Raw genomic sequence first — 16,367 nt, forward strand, 5'->3', positions numbered from 1 at the left:
CTTTCTGTCTGGGAGAAAGCTCTCCCCCAGCTCTTGTCTTGATGCCAGATACTTCTCTTTCTCCCTGTATGTCACTGGTGCCTTTCACGCTGCTACCCTGATACTGGAGCTCAGAGGGAGTGAGTCCAAGTAAGTTTGTGTGTGGGTTCTTGAAGAGAAACCACATGGGATTCCAGTGGTTTCTTCTACTGACTCAATTCTTGCTGGTTATTACAGCCACAAGTTATAGGGACTTATCTTCCTGGGACTGGAGCCCTGGGCTGGGTGATCTGGTGTGGGTCTGGAAATCCTCACTCCTGAGATATCCCTCCCAAATTTTTATCCACTACACATGTACGTGGGACTAGCCCGTTCGATGTCTCTGCCCCTCCTACCTGTCTGGATGGATGTGGTTAATTCCATAGTTGTCAGACTTCCATTCAACTTGATTTCTGCCAGTTCTGAGTGATGGTGGTTCTGTAATTGAGTTGTAGTTCTGATGTGGTTGTGTGAGGAGGCAAGCTGTGTTTACCTATGTTGCCATCTTGACCAAAAGTCTCCCCACCTGGCTCTTGCTAGACAAGATGTGAGTTTCCCTATTCACCTTGTCCCTGCCCTCCACTCCATTCAGGTGCCTATCTGGACCCTGTGGGCTTTGAGTTTGGGGTCTCTAGGATAGAAAGATGACACCATCACTGCTAGGGATGACTCAAGGGACATGTGAGATTGTCAAAATTTGGAACATACCCTTGGTCTCAAGCTGTTCCTGGAAGACGTCCTTCCCCTGAGACCCTCAGACTCTCCTCAGGAATTATTAGAGCATAGTTCCTCCTGGCCACTTTCCAGGGGACAGTGCTGCTTTCATCTCTGAACACACGGACTTGTTAAACCGCCCCTTCCAGCAGGCTCAGAATGTCCTGATCCCATGAGATAATTCTGTAACGTATACTGAGGGGAAGAACAGGTGGGTGGTGTTCTCACTGAGGCTTTATGGTTTTCTGTCGTACCATGAGACTCTGCTCTGTGACATTGCTGTTAGTGGGGAGAGGAAGCCCACTTCTCAGAGTCCAGGTGGAAGGGGAGTTGTATTTGAATGTCAGGAACATTAATCATTGACCATGACATGGGAGCCCAGTTCCCTCCAGAGAGGGCTGGTGGAGACCAGGTCACATCTGTAACCCCTGAGGGCTCACGCAGCTGGGATGGGGAGGAGGGGTGGGCAGGGGGATCTCCTTGAATCTTTGAGCTATCAGCTGCTCAGGATGGAAAACTCACCATCAAAGAAATGGGAAAAAAAAATGTGAGGGGAATACCTGATTATTACTTAATATTATCTTGAGTTGAAAATAATAGGGCCTTATTTAAAATCCCTCCTGCCTGATGCCTAGGTCTTTGGAGGTCTCTAGTCGCTTACAAAAAGAGCTAATTATAATTTTAACTTATATGAAGAGTAAAGAGAAGAGAGTCCTTCTTGGCCTCTGGCCAAACAGCCCCTAAAGGGGTGTCTCTAGGAAGTGGTGAGAGGGGGTATGACGGAGTTTGGGTTGACCAGATCACTGAACTGCTCCGGGGCAGAACCTGAAGCGAGGACATTCTGGAGCAGGAGGTGTCCCCCAGAGAGCAGCATTCCCACCTCACACTGGGCCCTTCCTGTCCCACAGGTTGGCATCGTGGGGCGGACAGGAGCTGGGAAGTCGTCCCTGACCCTGGGCTTGTTTCGGATCAATGAGTCTGCTGAGGGAGAGATTATCATCGACAATGTCAACATCGCCAAGATTGGCCTGCACGATCTGCGCTTCAAGATCACCATCATCCCCCAGGTGGGCTGGGGCCACGGCTGTGCCAGGTCCCACTGAAAGTAGTGAATGTGTATTTTCAATGTACAATTTTAAATTGCTCCTACTTTATTACTTTTATCAAAATTACCCTGTTTCTTCTCCACTAAATCCCCTCTTAGCATATAAATAACAGTGGGAAGTAGCCAGGTACCATCCCTTCACTTCTGCCGCCCAGCCGGCAGTTTCCTGAGCACCTAACGGGATCCGCCAAGACACTGGCTTGTCTGCTGGCCCTCAGTCAGGATAAGAATCTCTGACCCTTCCAGGAGCTAAACGAGAAATGAGAATTTTCTAGACTGATTTCCGAAGGTGGTGATTCCCTAATATGTTGCCTTTTAGTGTTATTTTCCCTAAAATTTCTTCTAAGATTTTTTTTGGACAGGGGATGGGGAGGAGTCCACAGTACTTAATGATTAAGAATTACCCATATTGCACCTTCTTTCTGAAAGGTTCCTGACACATTAGCATATTGAAGGCTCCAGGAACTCTTGCAAAAAAAAAGTAATCTGTTTTATTTCACTTAACCCGGAATTTTCCAGATTTTTTCCATTATTAATAGCTCCAGAAATAGTGACTCTGAGGAACTCTGCAGCCCCGTCTTGAACAATTCTGGCAGGAGCTTTCTGTGCCTCTCCTCTTTGCCCCAGCCCTGTCCAGCTTGACGTGAGCCTCACATGCCACCTGCTGTCTTCTCTCTGAACAGGACCCCGTTTTGTTTTCGGGTTCTCTGCGCATGAACCTGGACCCATTCAGCCAGTACTCGGATGAAGAAGTCTGGACGTCACTGGAGCTGGCTCACCTGAAGAACTTTGTATCAGCTCTTCCTGATAAGCTGAACCACGAGTGCGCGGAGGGTGGGGAGAACCTGAGGTAGGTTGGTGGGGGGCAGGGCGGGGTCTCCTCAGCTTCACCTCAGCCAGGTTGTTTGAAGAGTCTGTCCTTTTGCATCTGTGTTAGATCTAGGTTTGAGTCCCAGCTCAGCCACAGACAAGCCTTTTGTTTCTTGGAGCCTCAGTTTGTATCTGTAGAGTGGGTTTCAGTCAGGTTTCATGGCTGGGCTCATGCAGCTGGGGGTCCGTTGCTGGGGGTCCACTGCTGTGGCTAATCTTGTTGTCCTCCAGTGGGGCAGCTGTGGTCTGCTCCATGTGTTCCTCCTCCTCCAGCAGTCCAGCCCTGGCATGCTGTCATGGTGACACCGAGGTGCATGCGTGTGTAAACCCTGGCGTGCATTCCTTGTCAACTTCTGCCGGCCTTATGCTTGCCAGCACCCCACTGGCCAAAGCTAGGCACGTGGTTGAGTCCCGACTCTGTTGTGAGGGCCTGGATATGGGCCCCTTTTGCTGTCTGTCACACCGCCCACGCCGAACTGGTCAAGTATTTTGGATATTGCTCTGAGCCCTGTGTCTGAGAATGATTTGGAGTTTGCTTAACAGGCAAAACATTCTGATTGACTAGTGGTGTCTGCCATAGGCTCAGGGGTGGGAGTGGACATACAAGGGGAGACCAAAAAAACCCTGGAGTTTATTTATTAAAAAACTGTGTATTTATTCTTACATGTTGTAACTTCAGTCACCTTCAAAGTACTCTCCATTTGATGCAATGTACCTGTCAAGATGCTTTTTCCACTGCTCAGAACAGTTTTTGAATTTGTCGATTTTGATGCCTTTTTGTGCTTCTGCCTTTTTTTGTTTCACCTCTTCCACATCTGCAAAACGTTTCCCTTTGAGGATTTTTTTTTCTGGGGAAATGAAAACATTGCTTGGTTGAGATCTGGTGCAAGGGAGGGCAGGGCACAGGGGTCATGCCGTCTTCGGTCAGAAACTGCTGAGCACTCAGCAGTGTGGGCAGGTGTGCTCCTAAGTCACCCACCATGAAATGGGCAAATGGGTTGAAAGAGTCCTCAAAAAAATTCACTGAAGCCCAACACAACCCCTCACAACAACACCAGCTGGTACACTGATACAGACGGGTTCCTAGAACACGCACCTAGCAGGGGAAGCCTGTACTACAAGGGACCCACCCTCCAGAAGATAATTCCGGGTTTTTGGGGGCCCCCCTTGTATTCTCCTCGTCTAAGGAACACCAAGTGTCTTTTCTCCCTTCTCCCAGCTCAGGCCAGGGCTCAGGGTCAGGGGTGGTTTTGACATTCTGTCTCCTGGTCTTTTTCTCCTGGACAAGTATTGGGCAGCGCCAGCTTGTTTGCTTGGCCCGTGCCCTGCTGAGGAAGACAAAGATCCTTGTGTTGGATGAGGCTACAGCGGCCGTGGACCTAGAAACAGATGACCTCATTCAGTCCACCATCCGGACACAGTTCGACGATTGTACTGTCCTCACCATCGCTCACCGTCTCAATACCATCATGGACTACACAAGGTGAAGCCCCTGGCACAGAAGGCCTCCAGGCCTCAGTGTTCACCTCATTCACTCACTCACTCATTCATTCATTCATTCATTCATTCAACACTATCCTTATGCCTAGTGACAGCCCCAGGAAACCTCTCTTTATCCCTGGTACTAACAGGTATTTTTGGTACCATTCAATTATTTATTCACTCAACACGTATGGAAGTGCCTGCTACAAAGCTGGCCTTCTTTCAAGTACTGGGGACTCAGCAGGAAGTTGTCAGGTAAGGAACCTGCCTAAGGGACCTTATAAATTAGTTGGGGGCTGGGTGCAGAGACAAATAATAAACACAGCAACAGATAAAAGCAAATTATGCTGAGAAGGAAATAGAGAAGGTGATGGAGAGTACCATGTGTAGCATTGCGGGACTTCGACAGTGACTAGAAGTAGGGATTGAGAATGGGTAACCAGTCGGAGAGCTACTGCAACAGTCCCAGCAGAAGGTATTAGGGGACTGGCCGAAAGCAGGGACTTGCCTAGGTGGGCTCTCGGGGACATGAGATGCCAACCCCTTCCCTACCACTCATGTCTGCGTCTCCTCCCCATGCAGGGTGATCGTTCTGGACAGAGGAGAAATCCGAGAGTGCGGCACCCCCTCTGACCTCCTGCAGCAGAGAGGGTTATTTTACAGCATGGTCAAAGATGCTGGCTTGGTGTGAGCCCTGGAGCCAGTGCATCTGGTTTGACCTGCAGGCCCACGTGCCAGTGTCCAGGATGAGTCAGCCTCCTTGGGAACTCACGCCTCCCATATACTGAAACCAAAAAGAAAAGAAACCAAATCCCGAAATCAAAATCAACACTCACAAAGAAGCCACCATCTGGTCACTGCCTGGAATTGGCTGTGAACAAACAGGAGAGACACAGAGACGCAGCCCACCAAAAACACGCACACCCTTGCCTCTGTTACCCTATAAGATGCACACGTGTTCTCGCACCCCTGGGAATGTTTGCTCTTGCTGTTGGTGCTCTGCAGGGAAGCTCTGGCAGCCAGACTTCTGGAGAAATTGGTTGCGTGAAATATGCTAGTGACCAAATCCAGCCAACTGCCTCAAATCTCTACAGCCAAAGTCTGGAGTTCTAAGTACTCGGCCTCCGGCTACTGTCCCGGCACCTCGGCCATCCTCATCTAGTCCGCCCAGAATGCTTCGTTTCCTTGGGTCTGCAGCTTGGAGGTGAGGGGCCTGGTGAAGATCGTCCTCACCCTCAGGCAGTGTCCTGAGGGCCATGGACACCCCTCTGACCAACCCTCTGGTCTTCCTGGTGCTCAGACACGGGGAACCAACGTCCCAGCACTGCCCGCATAGAGACCTGCTTCACAGACCGGGGGCATCCTCGTTGCCCACACACTCCTCACTGACAGGGGGCCTGGACCTGGAACTCCAGGGCTGGGGGCTCCTCCCTCAGTGCTGACTTCCCAGATTGGTTGCTCACCTCCTCACCCACTTCAGTCTTGTCTTTGCTTTTCCTCCTGCCTCTGTTTACCCATTGTCATGATGGGTTTACCTCTAGGCACCTGAAAGAGGTCTGCTCGTGGTTATGAGGCATTCAAAGTCGAGAGCACTGGGCACTTCCAAGCATGGCCAGTTGGTACCGAAAAGAGCTCTGCTGAGTCTTCTCCCTGGTGATAGGTTTCAGTTTCTCACCTGTGGCCTCTGGGCAGCTCTCAAAAGTGGCAGTGTAGAGAACCTGCATCTAGTTATTGCGTGTCTTCCAGGATAGGAAAAGAACTCACTCACAAATATCAATGATTTCTTTTTCTTTATTACTCCCGGGAAAAAAAAAACCTCTCGACTTTAATTTCTTAGGAGGAAGTGTTGGGCCGGAGGGAACACTCCCCGGGAATAGCCAGGTTGGCCCGGCCGTTGACAGTTGGTCTGCGTGTTCCTGGAAGCAAACAGGAGTGAAGACCTTCAAGGCCTGTCCTTCAGGCCTCACAACTGGAGACCAAAGGAAGACCCAAAAAGCAGAGAGAGGTCACTGAGCCCCAAGAGTCAGACTTGCTATGAATGACGTCGCTGACTTCAAGCCCAGAGAAGCATCTTTCTTCCTTTAGGTGGAAATATATATTTATTTTTTGTAAGTTATACCATTCTTTCACATTAGATAAACCAAGTTTTTCTTGGGAATCTTTTTGTAACGACTTACACTGGAAAGGAGAATATTTACAAGCAATTTGCAGTAAAAAAAAATATTTTATTTCTTTCTAAATGATGATTCCATTTTCTTTGGGACATTAGCTCAGGCTTCGGCCACCTCCTCTGGGAGGCACCACGGGTACCTGTCTGCCTCCGTCCTGACCTTTGGGCACACGTGTCATCACTAGTGGGAGCTCTTGTCAGAAGGTTAAGAACGGGGCGGGGTTTAGTGGGGAGTCAGCATGGCATGGCGGAGAGCCTGGGTTCTGGGGTCGGGTGGACCTGGCTTGAGTCCGTCCTGCCCTTGTCATTTGCTGGCTGTGTGACCCTGGGCAAGTCACTTAGTCACTGTGCCTCAGTTGCCTCATCTGTAAAATGGAGCTGATTGTACCTGCATGATGAGGTTGTGGTGAAGATGGTGTGATTGTGTGACACCTGTGGCCCATATCGGAGTCTAAGACGCTGGCAAAGCAAAAGTTGTGTGGCCAAAATTGCCTTTCAAAATCCCTTTGCATTAGGCTAGGCTAGGCCAAGCTGTAGCCATGAACTCTTGGGAAATGAATGCGAGGGTTTTATTTCTTGCTCATGCATTTCTTGATGAGGGTCAGGTTGGGTGCCTCTGCGGGGTCCCCGCCTTCCGTGCGGTGACTGAGAGGTCCAGACTCCTGGCCTGACAACATTGCCTCTCAAGAGCATTGCACCACAGCAGGGGAAGGGCACATGGGGATGACTCATACCCACTCTTAAGTGTCTCACACCTGAAGTGAACTCAATTCTACTAGCAGCCTATTGGCCATAGCAAACCACAGAGGAAGCTGGGAAATGTAGGGGTGCATAAGCAAGAGCAATCCATGTGGTTTCTTAATTTTGGATAGTAAGGTAGTGAGACTGGGGTGTTGGGTTTCTTAGTTTGAATTGGGTGAGTCTGGATAGTAAGGAGTGCCTGTACTGGGGGAGCATGCCATTTCTGCTGAACCCCAAAACCATGCGCCAAGTTCATGTGCAGATGGAGCATCCTAGTGCCATATTCCCTGCAGCACAGCTGTCCCAGATCGGAGGTTGTTGCTTTGCATTAGGGATAGGAGTGTGAAGGCGCTGGGGTGGAGGAGGAGGGAAAAGCTGGCGAGATTACTGCCATTAGTGAGCGGTACTTGGATGGCCACGTGGAATCAGTTTTGAATGTGAGGTGTATTTCTGCCTCAGCGGCTGACCCTGAGTATTAATATCCAGATCCCTAACAGTGAGTAACCTGGTGTGTTCCCGTGGGTGTGTTGTGGTTCATCCGAGTACTCGGGAGAGATCCTGGGACTGGGTTCAAGTTCAGTCTGCTTTGTGAAAGGAGGCAGGGTGCATCATTAACCCTGAAGAGGGTGGAGCTAGAGGCACTGAGGTTGGGTTGGGTGGGAACCTTTACACCTGCTCCTCCAGGTAAGTCCTTTAGTACCATGGGCAGACAAGGAGGGTTAAGCTTTGCTGTGTGCCTAAATGTCAGGCCCTGGGCTCAGCACTTTGCACAGCTTTCCCTTGGGAAGGGGTTCTCAGGGCCAGACTGGCATGGGGAACCTGGCCTGATGCTTCCCAGTGTTGAGCTGCTTGCCCCTTCTTTCTTCCAGAATCAGACAAAACATACAGGATCTGACGACCTCTCATTCCTCCCATTGCTGCCATGCTGGTGCCAACACATCAGTTGTCTCTTCTGTGCCTACGATGGCCAGCTCAGTGGTCTCCTGCCCCTGCCGCTGGCGAGCCCCTCCCCCCACACGCAGTCTGTTCACCCAGCAGCCGTAGTGATGTTGTGAAAGCATACCTCACAACCCTCCTGTGGTCCTCATCTCGGGGCAGCGGCTAGTCTGGTCTCAGGCCCTGCACAACCTGCTTCCTGCGACCTCTGCCCTCAGCTGGCCCCACTGGCCACCACTTAGGCCAATCCAGCCACACACATCTCTCTGCTATTCTCCTAACATGTGGGGCGCAGTCCTGCCTTGGGGCCTCCTTCTGCCCCAGATGTCAGCTTTGCTTGCTCCATTCTCTATTTGACGATGGCAGCTCTGTGAGAGAAGGGCCTGAATCTGTTTATTCTTTCCCAGATCTGCACTCCGGAGCAGAGGCACATAGCAAGTGCTCGTGACTGCACTTTCCGGTCCAGGACTGAGCCCTCTGTGCCAGGCCTTGGCCAAGAGTGATGTCCCTGGGGCTGTAGAACTTGACTTTGAGGAGCAGCAGCTTCCTCACTGGTGTGAGTGAGACCATTGCATTCACCTGGCCAGGTAGTGGTGAGGATGAAAGCGCCCAGATCTGGGGAAAGCGTGCAGCACCATGTCCTGCCCTCAGGGCACCTTCGGATGTGGCGATGCCATTCAGTCACTCGTGATTTTGACCATCTAGCCATCCTTTCATTCATTTAGTCGAGCAATGGGCATTTATTGAGTCCTCCTGCATGCTCTGCACTGGGCCCGGTGCTGGGGAGAATGCACAAATCCCCTGCCTCAGCAAGTTGTGGGAGTCATTCTCTTCTGATGGGGTTCTAGAAAATTCCATCTTTATCAGTGAGCTGGTGTTTTAGAACTGAAAAGGTGTGTGAGAGGCAGCATGGCCCAGTGGTTGGGACGGGTACTCAAGCCGGGCCACCTGGCTCAGTCCCTCCTTAACCCCTCAGCTTTCTCTGCGAAAGGGGCCCGATGATAGCACGTCCTCACCAAAGCCTCCTAGTGGTGTGCAGAATGACAGACTGCCCTCCTTCTGAAGGCACGTAGAGCAGGGCTTTGTGCGGGTTCACAGTGACCAGTGGGACACGGGTGAGGTTAAGGACCTACTGAGAGGCACTGACCAGGGAGGTCTGTGTGTGGCTTTTCTGGATTTGTGTCTCACTTGCCAGCCTGCTGGCAGGAGCCCACAGCCGGGGGATTAATGGCCTGGATGGCGTGCAGGCTGGTCTCCCAGGAGCATTGGTGTGGGCCAACAGCAGCCTTGTTAGCAGGCTCTCATGGGCGCTGGTTCCTGCAGCCCACACTGCTCCCTGGCAAACCACCTCCCTCCGTGAAAGTAGGCATTTGTGACCCTGGAGCGATCCCAAGTGAGTGTGCCAAATATGCAGCTGCTGCCGCCTTTGCCTGTGGTCTCTGCCGGGATGTCGGGTGGCTCAGCTCCCGACAGAGAAACGAGAAGTGTCTGGTCCTGCTTTCTGCCTCCAAATTGGACAGACAACCCCCATGGGATGAATGGGACTTTGGTGTTAGATAGAGATCCCCACTCTGCCACTTACTAACTGGGTGACCTTGGCAGGTCACATCAACCTTCTGAGCCTCAGTTTCCTCATCTGCAAATGGAGCTAGTAATGGTGGGGCCAGCACTTTGTAGTCATGACGGGGGACCAGCAAGGCATGCAGGTGCCCTGCCCGAATTCGAGGTCATCAAAATGTGCTTCTGGCCATATCTTGGCAAAGGGAGGTAGAAGCTGCAATTAAATCTAGATTCTCTGGGCTGAACACCTGTGTCAGGACATTCCACTAGAAGGTCCCTGTGACCTGACCGAGGCAGAGCAGGCTGTCCTGGCAGGCAGGTGGGGGTCCCCAGGCCCCTCCTGACCAACGCAGCCGTCACCCGAGCATCAGTGGGTTATCGATGGCAGTGGATCACGTCAGCCCAGCGACTCAACAGGTGATTTGGCAGGGTCTGGAGACGTGTTTGTACACGACTGGAGGTAAGGGCACTACTGGTGTCCAGAGGGTGGGGGCCAGAGACGCTGCTAAACACCCTGCCGTGCACGGGACGGCCCCACAACAGAACCGCCTACCCTGCGTGTAGCTAGTGACGGTTAGAGAAATCCCGGTGCACACGCTTCTCTCTGCTGCCCGCAGAGGCTCGCAAACGCCACAGCAGTGACAATAGCACATGGTTGTTGAGCACTTACTTAGTGCCACCTACGCTCTGAACACGTTTCCACGTATTCACTCACTTCATCCCTGTAGCAACAGCAGGGTGTCCTTGAAGGACCTGGGGTGTCTCGGGTACTTTAGACTTTAGTTCCTGTCCTGGTGCCTGAGGCCAGTTTGATGAGCCTCGCATTAGAATTGTGACCGCTGTCAGAAATGGGACTGGATGGGCGTGCTGTGCGCTGTCCTGCATAGAAGCAAGCGAGGGACCTTCACCACCCCTGACCTCTGACCTCCAACAGCATCTCCCACACGGCCCCCTCGGGAGCAGACATGTGAACAGAAACGCCCTGGGTGTTCTGATTGCTTCTGGGGCTCCCTGGAGAAGCCAGAACTTGGTCTTTAACAAACAAATGCATGATACGTGCCAAGTCTTGAGCAGATTCTTCCGGTGGGGGCCAAGTCCCGGCTCCTCCCCTCTCCCCTTGGTAACAGAACCTGCGCGCTGCTGTGTCTTTGTGCCTGGAGGGACCCGTTCGTGGTGTGGGTTGTGGCTTGTGTGTCCAATTCGAGCAAGATGCCCCTTGGGGCTCACATGCAAGGGTGGGAGGAGCAGCAGGAGGCATGGAGTTCAGTCCCAGGGCATGTTGGAATCACACGGGGAGCTCTAAAAATACACGGTACACGGAAAGAGGGAACTTGTCAGGGGTTGTGGGGTGGGAGGGAGGGGTTGCGGTGACAAAATAGCAAGCCCAGGGGTCCTCGTGGTGATGGAAGCGTTCAGCATCCCAGCTGTGGTGAACGCAGCCTATACATGTGACACAACTGTGCAGAAGTCACACACACAAGTACAAGTGAAATGGGAAATCTGAGCAAGATCGGTGCACCGTACCAGTGTCCACATCCTGGAGTGACATCATACTAGCGTTTTGCAAGGTGTTGCTTTTGGGGGAACAGGGAAAGGGTACACAGGCATTCTGTGGATTATTTCTTACAACTGCTTGTCAGTCTGCAGTCAGTCATCTCAAAGTGAGGGTTAATTTGGAAAAGTACACACAGCCTTGCCCCAGCCCCAAGGATAACAATTTCATCGGTCCGCGGTGAAGCCTGGGTATGGGCAGGTCCTGTGGTCTGCGGGTGAGTCCAGTGGGCAGCCAGGGCTGAGAGCCGCTGTCCACTTTGGCTCCAGGATGGACAAGGCTGGATGGGCTCTGGTCAGGCCAGCCTTGGGGGCTGCTGCATCCTCCCGGGTCTGTGATGATTGAGCATCCACTTTCCTGCCTTTCCCACCCTCTACCCCAGAGAGCAGAGAAGGGTGTAGACCCAACAACCACAGCACCACTGATGACCCCCAGGTCACTCGTATCTCCAGGGCATCGCACATCTCTCCAGGTTTGGTGTGGCAGGAGGGCTGAGGGGTCTGGCTCAGACCAGGCCTGACTCCTGTGCCAGCCTGTAAAACAGGCCCTTCTGGGCCAGCAGCTGGGCGGGGCTGCCACTCTCCGCCACCTGCCCCTTGTCCATGACCAGCACCCTGCAGGGGAGAGGGAGATAGGACACACCCTGGGCACTCCGTCGCTCTGAGAGCCCAGCATGCCTGCTCCGAGGTTTGCTCCCCAGGAGCCTGGCCTTCTGAGCGGTTTCCTGGCCCTGACAGCCAGTGGGAGGCGTCTGTGGGGTGTGAGTCCTTGGGCTCATCCCTCCCGCTTTGGGCGGCCCCCTGTCCAGTGGGCACTTGACAATCCATTCCAGCGCCTCCCTTCACCACTGCAGGGGCCCCGGGGCCAGCCACGCGGGGGACTTACCTGGCGCAGCCCATCACGGAGCGCAGGCGGTGGGCAATGAGCAGCACTGTGCACTGGGCAAACCAGCTCCCCAGGGCGGCCTGCATCTGGAGCTCCGTCCCCGGGTCCACGGCGGCCGTGGCCTCATCCAGGATGAGGATCTGGGTTTTCCGGAGAAGGGCGCGTGCCAGACACAGGAGCTGCTTCTGGCCGAGACTGGGAATGAGTGGAACAGTCAGGCCCCATGTTTGTGTGCCCGCACATCAGGGTTTGCAGGGTGTGCCCACAGATGGGCCCCCACAACAGTGCAGATGTGGTGGGGGTGTGCACGTGGGTGCCCAGTGCACAGAGCTGGTAGGAGTCCCCGCCCTGCCAACTGTAGGCAAGTCATTCAAACCCACTGTGCCTCTGTTTCCCCATCTGTGCAACAGCTCTCCGTGTGCCAGACACATACATCCGTGTGTGCTGTGTAAATACTGGCCCGACCTTCATAAAGACCACAAAGCTGGGTAGTGTATTAATGGGTGTTTCTCTTCTGGGTTGTGAGGATGAGATAAGCCATAAAAGTGCTTGCCACAGGGAAAGCCTTCAGTGTGCAGTCGCTTCTTTTACTCTAATTACAAATGGAGAAGTTGAGACTCACAGCCACATGGCCGGTGACCCCTGGGTGTCTGCTCCCTGCTGTGCTCGGCCTTCCCTCACAGTAAACACTAGCAAATCAGAACCTGCCACGGCTGTGCAGGTGCCGGGGGCCGGGGCCTTGCTGCAGCCTCACCCCTGGACCAAGCCCCGGGTGAGTCTCAAGCCCCAGATGCTAACTTTGTGGAATGGGATTAGTGAGAGTGCGGCTCACAAGACTAAAATGAGTGTTTATTGTTCTTATGTGCCAGACATGTCTCAACAATTTTACACTTGTAGCCCAATCCTCGTACAGGTAGGTAGGTACTGGTATTCTCATTTTACAGATGAGGAAACGGAGGCACAGGAGATTAAGTAAATCACCCAAGGTCCTACAACTAGTAGGTGGGGGGGCCTGGATTTGAAGCCTGTCTGTGCTCTGAGCCACCAAGCTGCCGTGCATCTCTAGTACGTGGAAACCACTGCCACTCACAGCCCTGTACCCTGACACCTTCAGGGCAGGTGGGTTTTAGAACATCTCAGTTAAAAAAAAAAAAGCACACACCTGTGCCCTGTGTTCACGACAGCAACATTCACAATAGTCAAAAAATGGAAGCAACCTAGGTGGCCATCTACAGGTGAATAAATAAGCCAAACGTGGTATAGGCATGCAGCGGAATATTGCTCAGCCTTAAAAAGGAAGGAAATTCTGACACCTGCTACAGTGGACACTATGCTGAGTGAGATAAGCCAGTCACAAAAAAGACAGGTAAGGTAATACTCTTTACAGTGAAGTACCAAGAGCAGGCAAATCCATAGAGTTTGGTTGCCAGGGGCTGGGAGGAGGGAAATAGTTCTCTGAGGAGTCCTGAGTTTCAGTTTTGCAAGATGGAAAAAGTCCTGGAGATGGGTGGCTCAGTGATGTGGACGCGCTCAACGCAACTGAAGTTCACACTTCAAAATGGGTAGGACGGTATATTTTACGGTGTGTGTTTTACTACATTTAAAAGAAAAGCTTTTTTAGGGCATGCTTGACCCCCTCTGTGAGGATGGGGTCAGCGCCCAATATCATCCACGTTATTTCTCCAGTGAAACAAGCGCTGAGTGGGGCAGCTAAAGGCTGTAAGTAGCCTCGTGTCAGTCGAGGTAGGTTTTGTCCCCAGATACATTTGGAAGCCGAGTTTAGGAAAAGAAAACGGGATATTCAGAGATTGCACTGGAGTTTGGGACTGCTGATAAGGGGTAATCATTCTGTGATTACTGACAGAATGGGGTTGATAATCTACAGGGAAGGCACATTTCCAGAGCAGACTGCCCTTGGGGGGAGCCTTGGCCACACCTGCCTCTCGCTCCAGCTCCCCTCAGGTCCTGGCTGTGGCGGGGCGACCCTACCTGAGGTCATCGCCTTGGTCAGCACACTTGTACTGCAGCTGGCCAGGCAGGCCGGCCACCAAGGCTCTGAGCTGCACCGTCTCCAAGGCCTCCCAGATGGCTTCGTCCGTGTGCTCCTGTAGCATGTCCAGGTTCATCCTCAGAGAGCCAGGGAACAGGATGGGGTCCTTGCAGGAGGGACGGTGGGTCAGAGCTGGGCCCAGCTGTGATCCCACCTCTGCCCACCCTGCCCCCAGGCCTCACCTGGGGGATGATGGTGATCCTGGACCGCAGTGTGTGCAGCCCCACGTGGACGATGGGGACCCCGTCGATCCAGACCCCACCCTCAGCTGCCTCCAGGAGCCGCAGCAGGCCCCCAGCCAGGGAGGACTTCCCAGCCCCCGTCCTGCCAACAATGCCCACCTGCCAGGGGATGGGAGGGCAAGGCCATCGTGAGTAGGCCTGGCCAGGAGGAGGCAAGCCAAAAGCCTAGAGGGTTCCCGGGCATCTCTGTGACGTGTCCCCCACCTCGTACCCGAGATCCATCTGTTTATCCCGCCATCGTCCTTTGAGCACCCACCCTTCCACCTGTCCACCTTTCCTTGCACGTGTCCATCGGTTCATCCAGCTTCCGCCTGCGTATTCTTCTCTGTCTTCCCTCCCCCAACACATCCCTCCATCTTCCCACCTATTCCCCCAGCCTTCCTTCCATACCCCTACCCTTCCTGTTTCTCCATTTTTCCATCCTTCCATTCACAGCCCTCCATCATGCCTCATCCTTCCTTCCTTCCCCAAGCCGTCCCCTGTACATCCCATCCTGGAGACAAGGGGCCCTGAGGTGGGGGTGTAGAGGAGGCCCCAAGGCCCTGAGCACCAGCTTCCTTGTTGCCTGGCTCCCATGAGGAAGAAGGTGTGGAAAAGCTTCCCACCTTCTCTCCTGCGTGGACCTTGAAGGACACACCCCGAACAGCCAGAGGGAGCTCAGGTCGGTGCCTCAGCCCCAAGTCTCGGAACTCGATTTGCCCCCCATGAGGCCAGGGGGGCTGGGCTGGACAGGTAGGCAGTGTCCAGGGTGCCTGTGGCAGGAAGCGACACTGGGTCAGAGGAGCCCTTCTCCCAGGCTTCTCACAGAAAGGTCTACTCTTTAAGCCTCAGTTTCCTCTTCTGTAAAATGGGCATATTTACTGCTATTTTATAGGGACCTGGAACAGAGCAAAGCTAAAAAGTAATATCTGGTATGATAAAAATAATGATGGTGTTGGCTACTCTGTATCTTTTTAAATTATTATTAGCCACTATTAATTGTCCAATAACATCCTCTATTCCTCTAGTAGGGTTAGGCCCTCTTTTTTGTCTTTGTGAAGTGGGCGGGTCTGGGCAGTAGGGAGTCCAATGCTGCCATTGCCATTCCTGTGACCTTGAACGGGTCACTCCACCCCTTGAGCCTCAGCTGTGAAGTGGGGCTCATAAGAGCGGTGGCATGCACCGAGTGTGCCAGCACTGTATGAGGTTCTTTGTTGCGGGATCTCATCTGACCCTCGCAGGACACCCTGCGTCACCAGGGGCTGTGTTGCTCTTCTGTTCCTGTTATGTTGCCACCATGTTGCTGTTACATGGCTGTGGCTCCGTCCCCTGTCACTCAGAAGAATGACCTGCTTGCCTAATTGAGGAAGCAAAGGACCCAGGATCTGACCTGGCTCCAGACTCCACGCTCTTAGCCATTACTGCGGCCCTGGCCGGGACTCCAGCCTGCAGTGGTGGGGGCTCCAGAGCCCCTGGCAGACGTCCACCTTGGCCCACCGCCCTTTGCTGTAAGTCCCAGGTGGGGCAGACCCTCCACCCCCAGCTGCTACCCATTACCTCCTTGGGTGTCCGAGCATAGTCCTCCATCCGCTCCACCGACACGATGCTGCTCTCCAGGTCTGTCCAGCTGCGAACAGCCCACTGCAGCGTCTGAGTCACCTGGTGTGAGAAACAGCTCAGACTGACTTGAGCAAAACTGCCCCACGGGCTTGCTCAGCTCCCCTAAGGCAGGGCCTGGGAGGCAGGGCCCAGGGCAGAAAAGGGGACTGGACTTGGCTGCAGCCACCAGGAATCCTCTCCTTTCAGTACAACCAGAGTAAGCAGAGCAGACAGGAGCCCTCGGACACCAGCTTGTCCAACCTGTCTGATGCAGGTGGGGAAACACGGCCAGAGAGGGTGCATGGCCCTCCCAAGGGCACCCAGCGGGAACAGGCCCGCTGACTTCTGCTCCGAGAGGTTTCCCTCCACTGATTGCTCTTCACACTTGGAACCATGCCCACCTCCTCACCAGGGCGCACCTGTCCTCCCTCCTCTCCCCAAACCCATTTCCCTCCACCCTCTCC

General features: G+C 53.3%; 2 protein-coding genes across 5 annotated transcripts in view; one reads left to right on the forward strand and one right to left on the reverse strand.

Annotated features, from left to right (window-relative positions):
* The window catches only part of ABCC1 (ATP binding cassette subfamily C member 1 (ABCC1 blood group)), a 137,290-nt gene extending 130,861 nt beyond the window's left edge, over positions 1-6,429 (forward strand). For both annotated transcript variants that reach the window (XM_053929491.1, XM_053929494.1), the window contains 4 exons: positions 1,641-1,799; positions 2,521-2,687; positions 3,996-4,190; positions 4,772-6,429. In XM_053929491.1, coding sequence (XP_053785466.1) covers positions 1,641-1,799; positions 2,521-2,687; positions 3,996-4,190; positions 4,772-4,880 — 630 coding nt within the window. In that variant the 3' untranslated portion in view covers positions 4,881-6,429. The remainder of the gene's footprint in view (positions 1-1,640; positions 1,800-2,520; positions 2,688-3,995; positions 4,191-4,771) is intronic.
* A 151-nt stretch (positions 6,430-6,580) lies between these two features.
* ABCC6 (ATP binding cassette subfamily C member 6) overlaps positions 6,581-16,367 on the reverse strand; it is a 53,244-nt gene continuing 43,457 nt past the window's right edge. For all 3 annotated transcript variants that reach the window (XM_045204647.2, XM_045204645.2, XM_024571501.3), the window contains exons 26-31: positions 15,862-15,963; positions 14,931-15,077; positions 14,266-14,424; positions 14,023-14,189; positions 12,034-12,228; positions 6,581-11,762 (exon numbers count right to left, since the gene is read on the reverse strand). In XM_045204647.2, coding sequence (XP_045060582.2) covers positions 11,654-11,762; positions 12,034-12,228; positions 14,023-14,189; positions 14,266-14,424; positions 14,931-15,077; positions 15,862-15,963 — 879 coding nt within the window. In that variant the 3' untranslated portion in view covers positions 6,581-11,653. The remainder of the gene's footprint in view (positions 11,763-12,033; positions 12,229-14,022; positions 14,190-14,265; positions 14,425-14,930; positions 15,078-15,861; positions 15,964-16,367) is intronic.

This window comes from Desmodus rotundus, chromosome 1 (assembly GCF_022682495.2).
Source record: "Desmodus rotundus isolate HL8 chromosome 1, HLdesRot8A.1, whole genome shotgun sequence".
NCBI classification, from domain to species: Eukaryota; Metazoa; Chordata; class Mammalia; order Chiroptera; family Phyllostomidae; genus Desmodus; species Desmodus rotundus.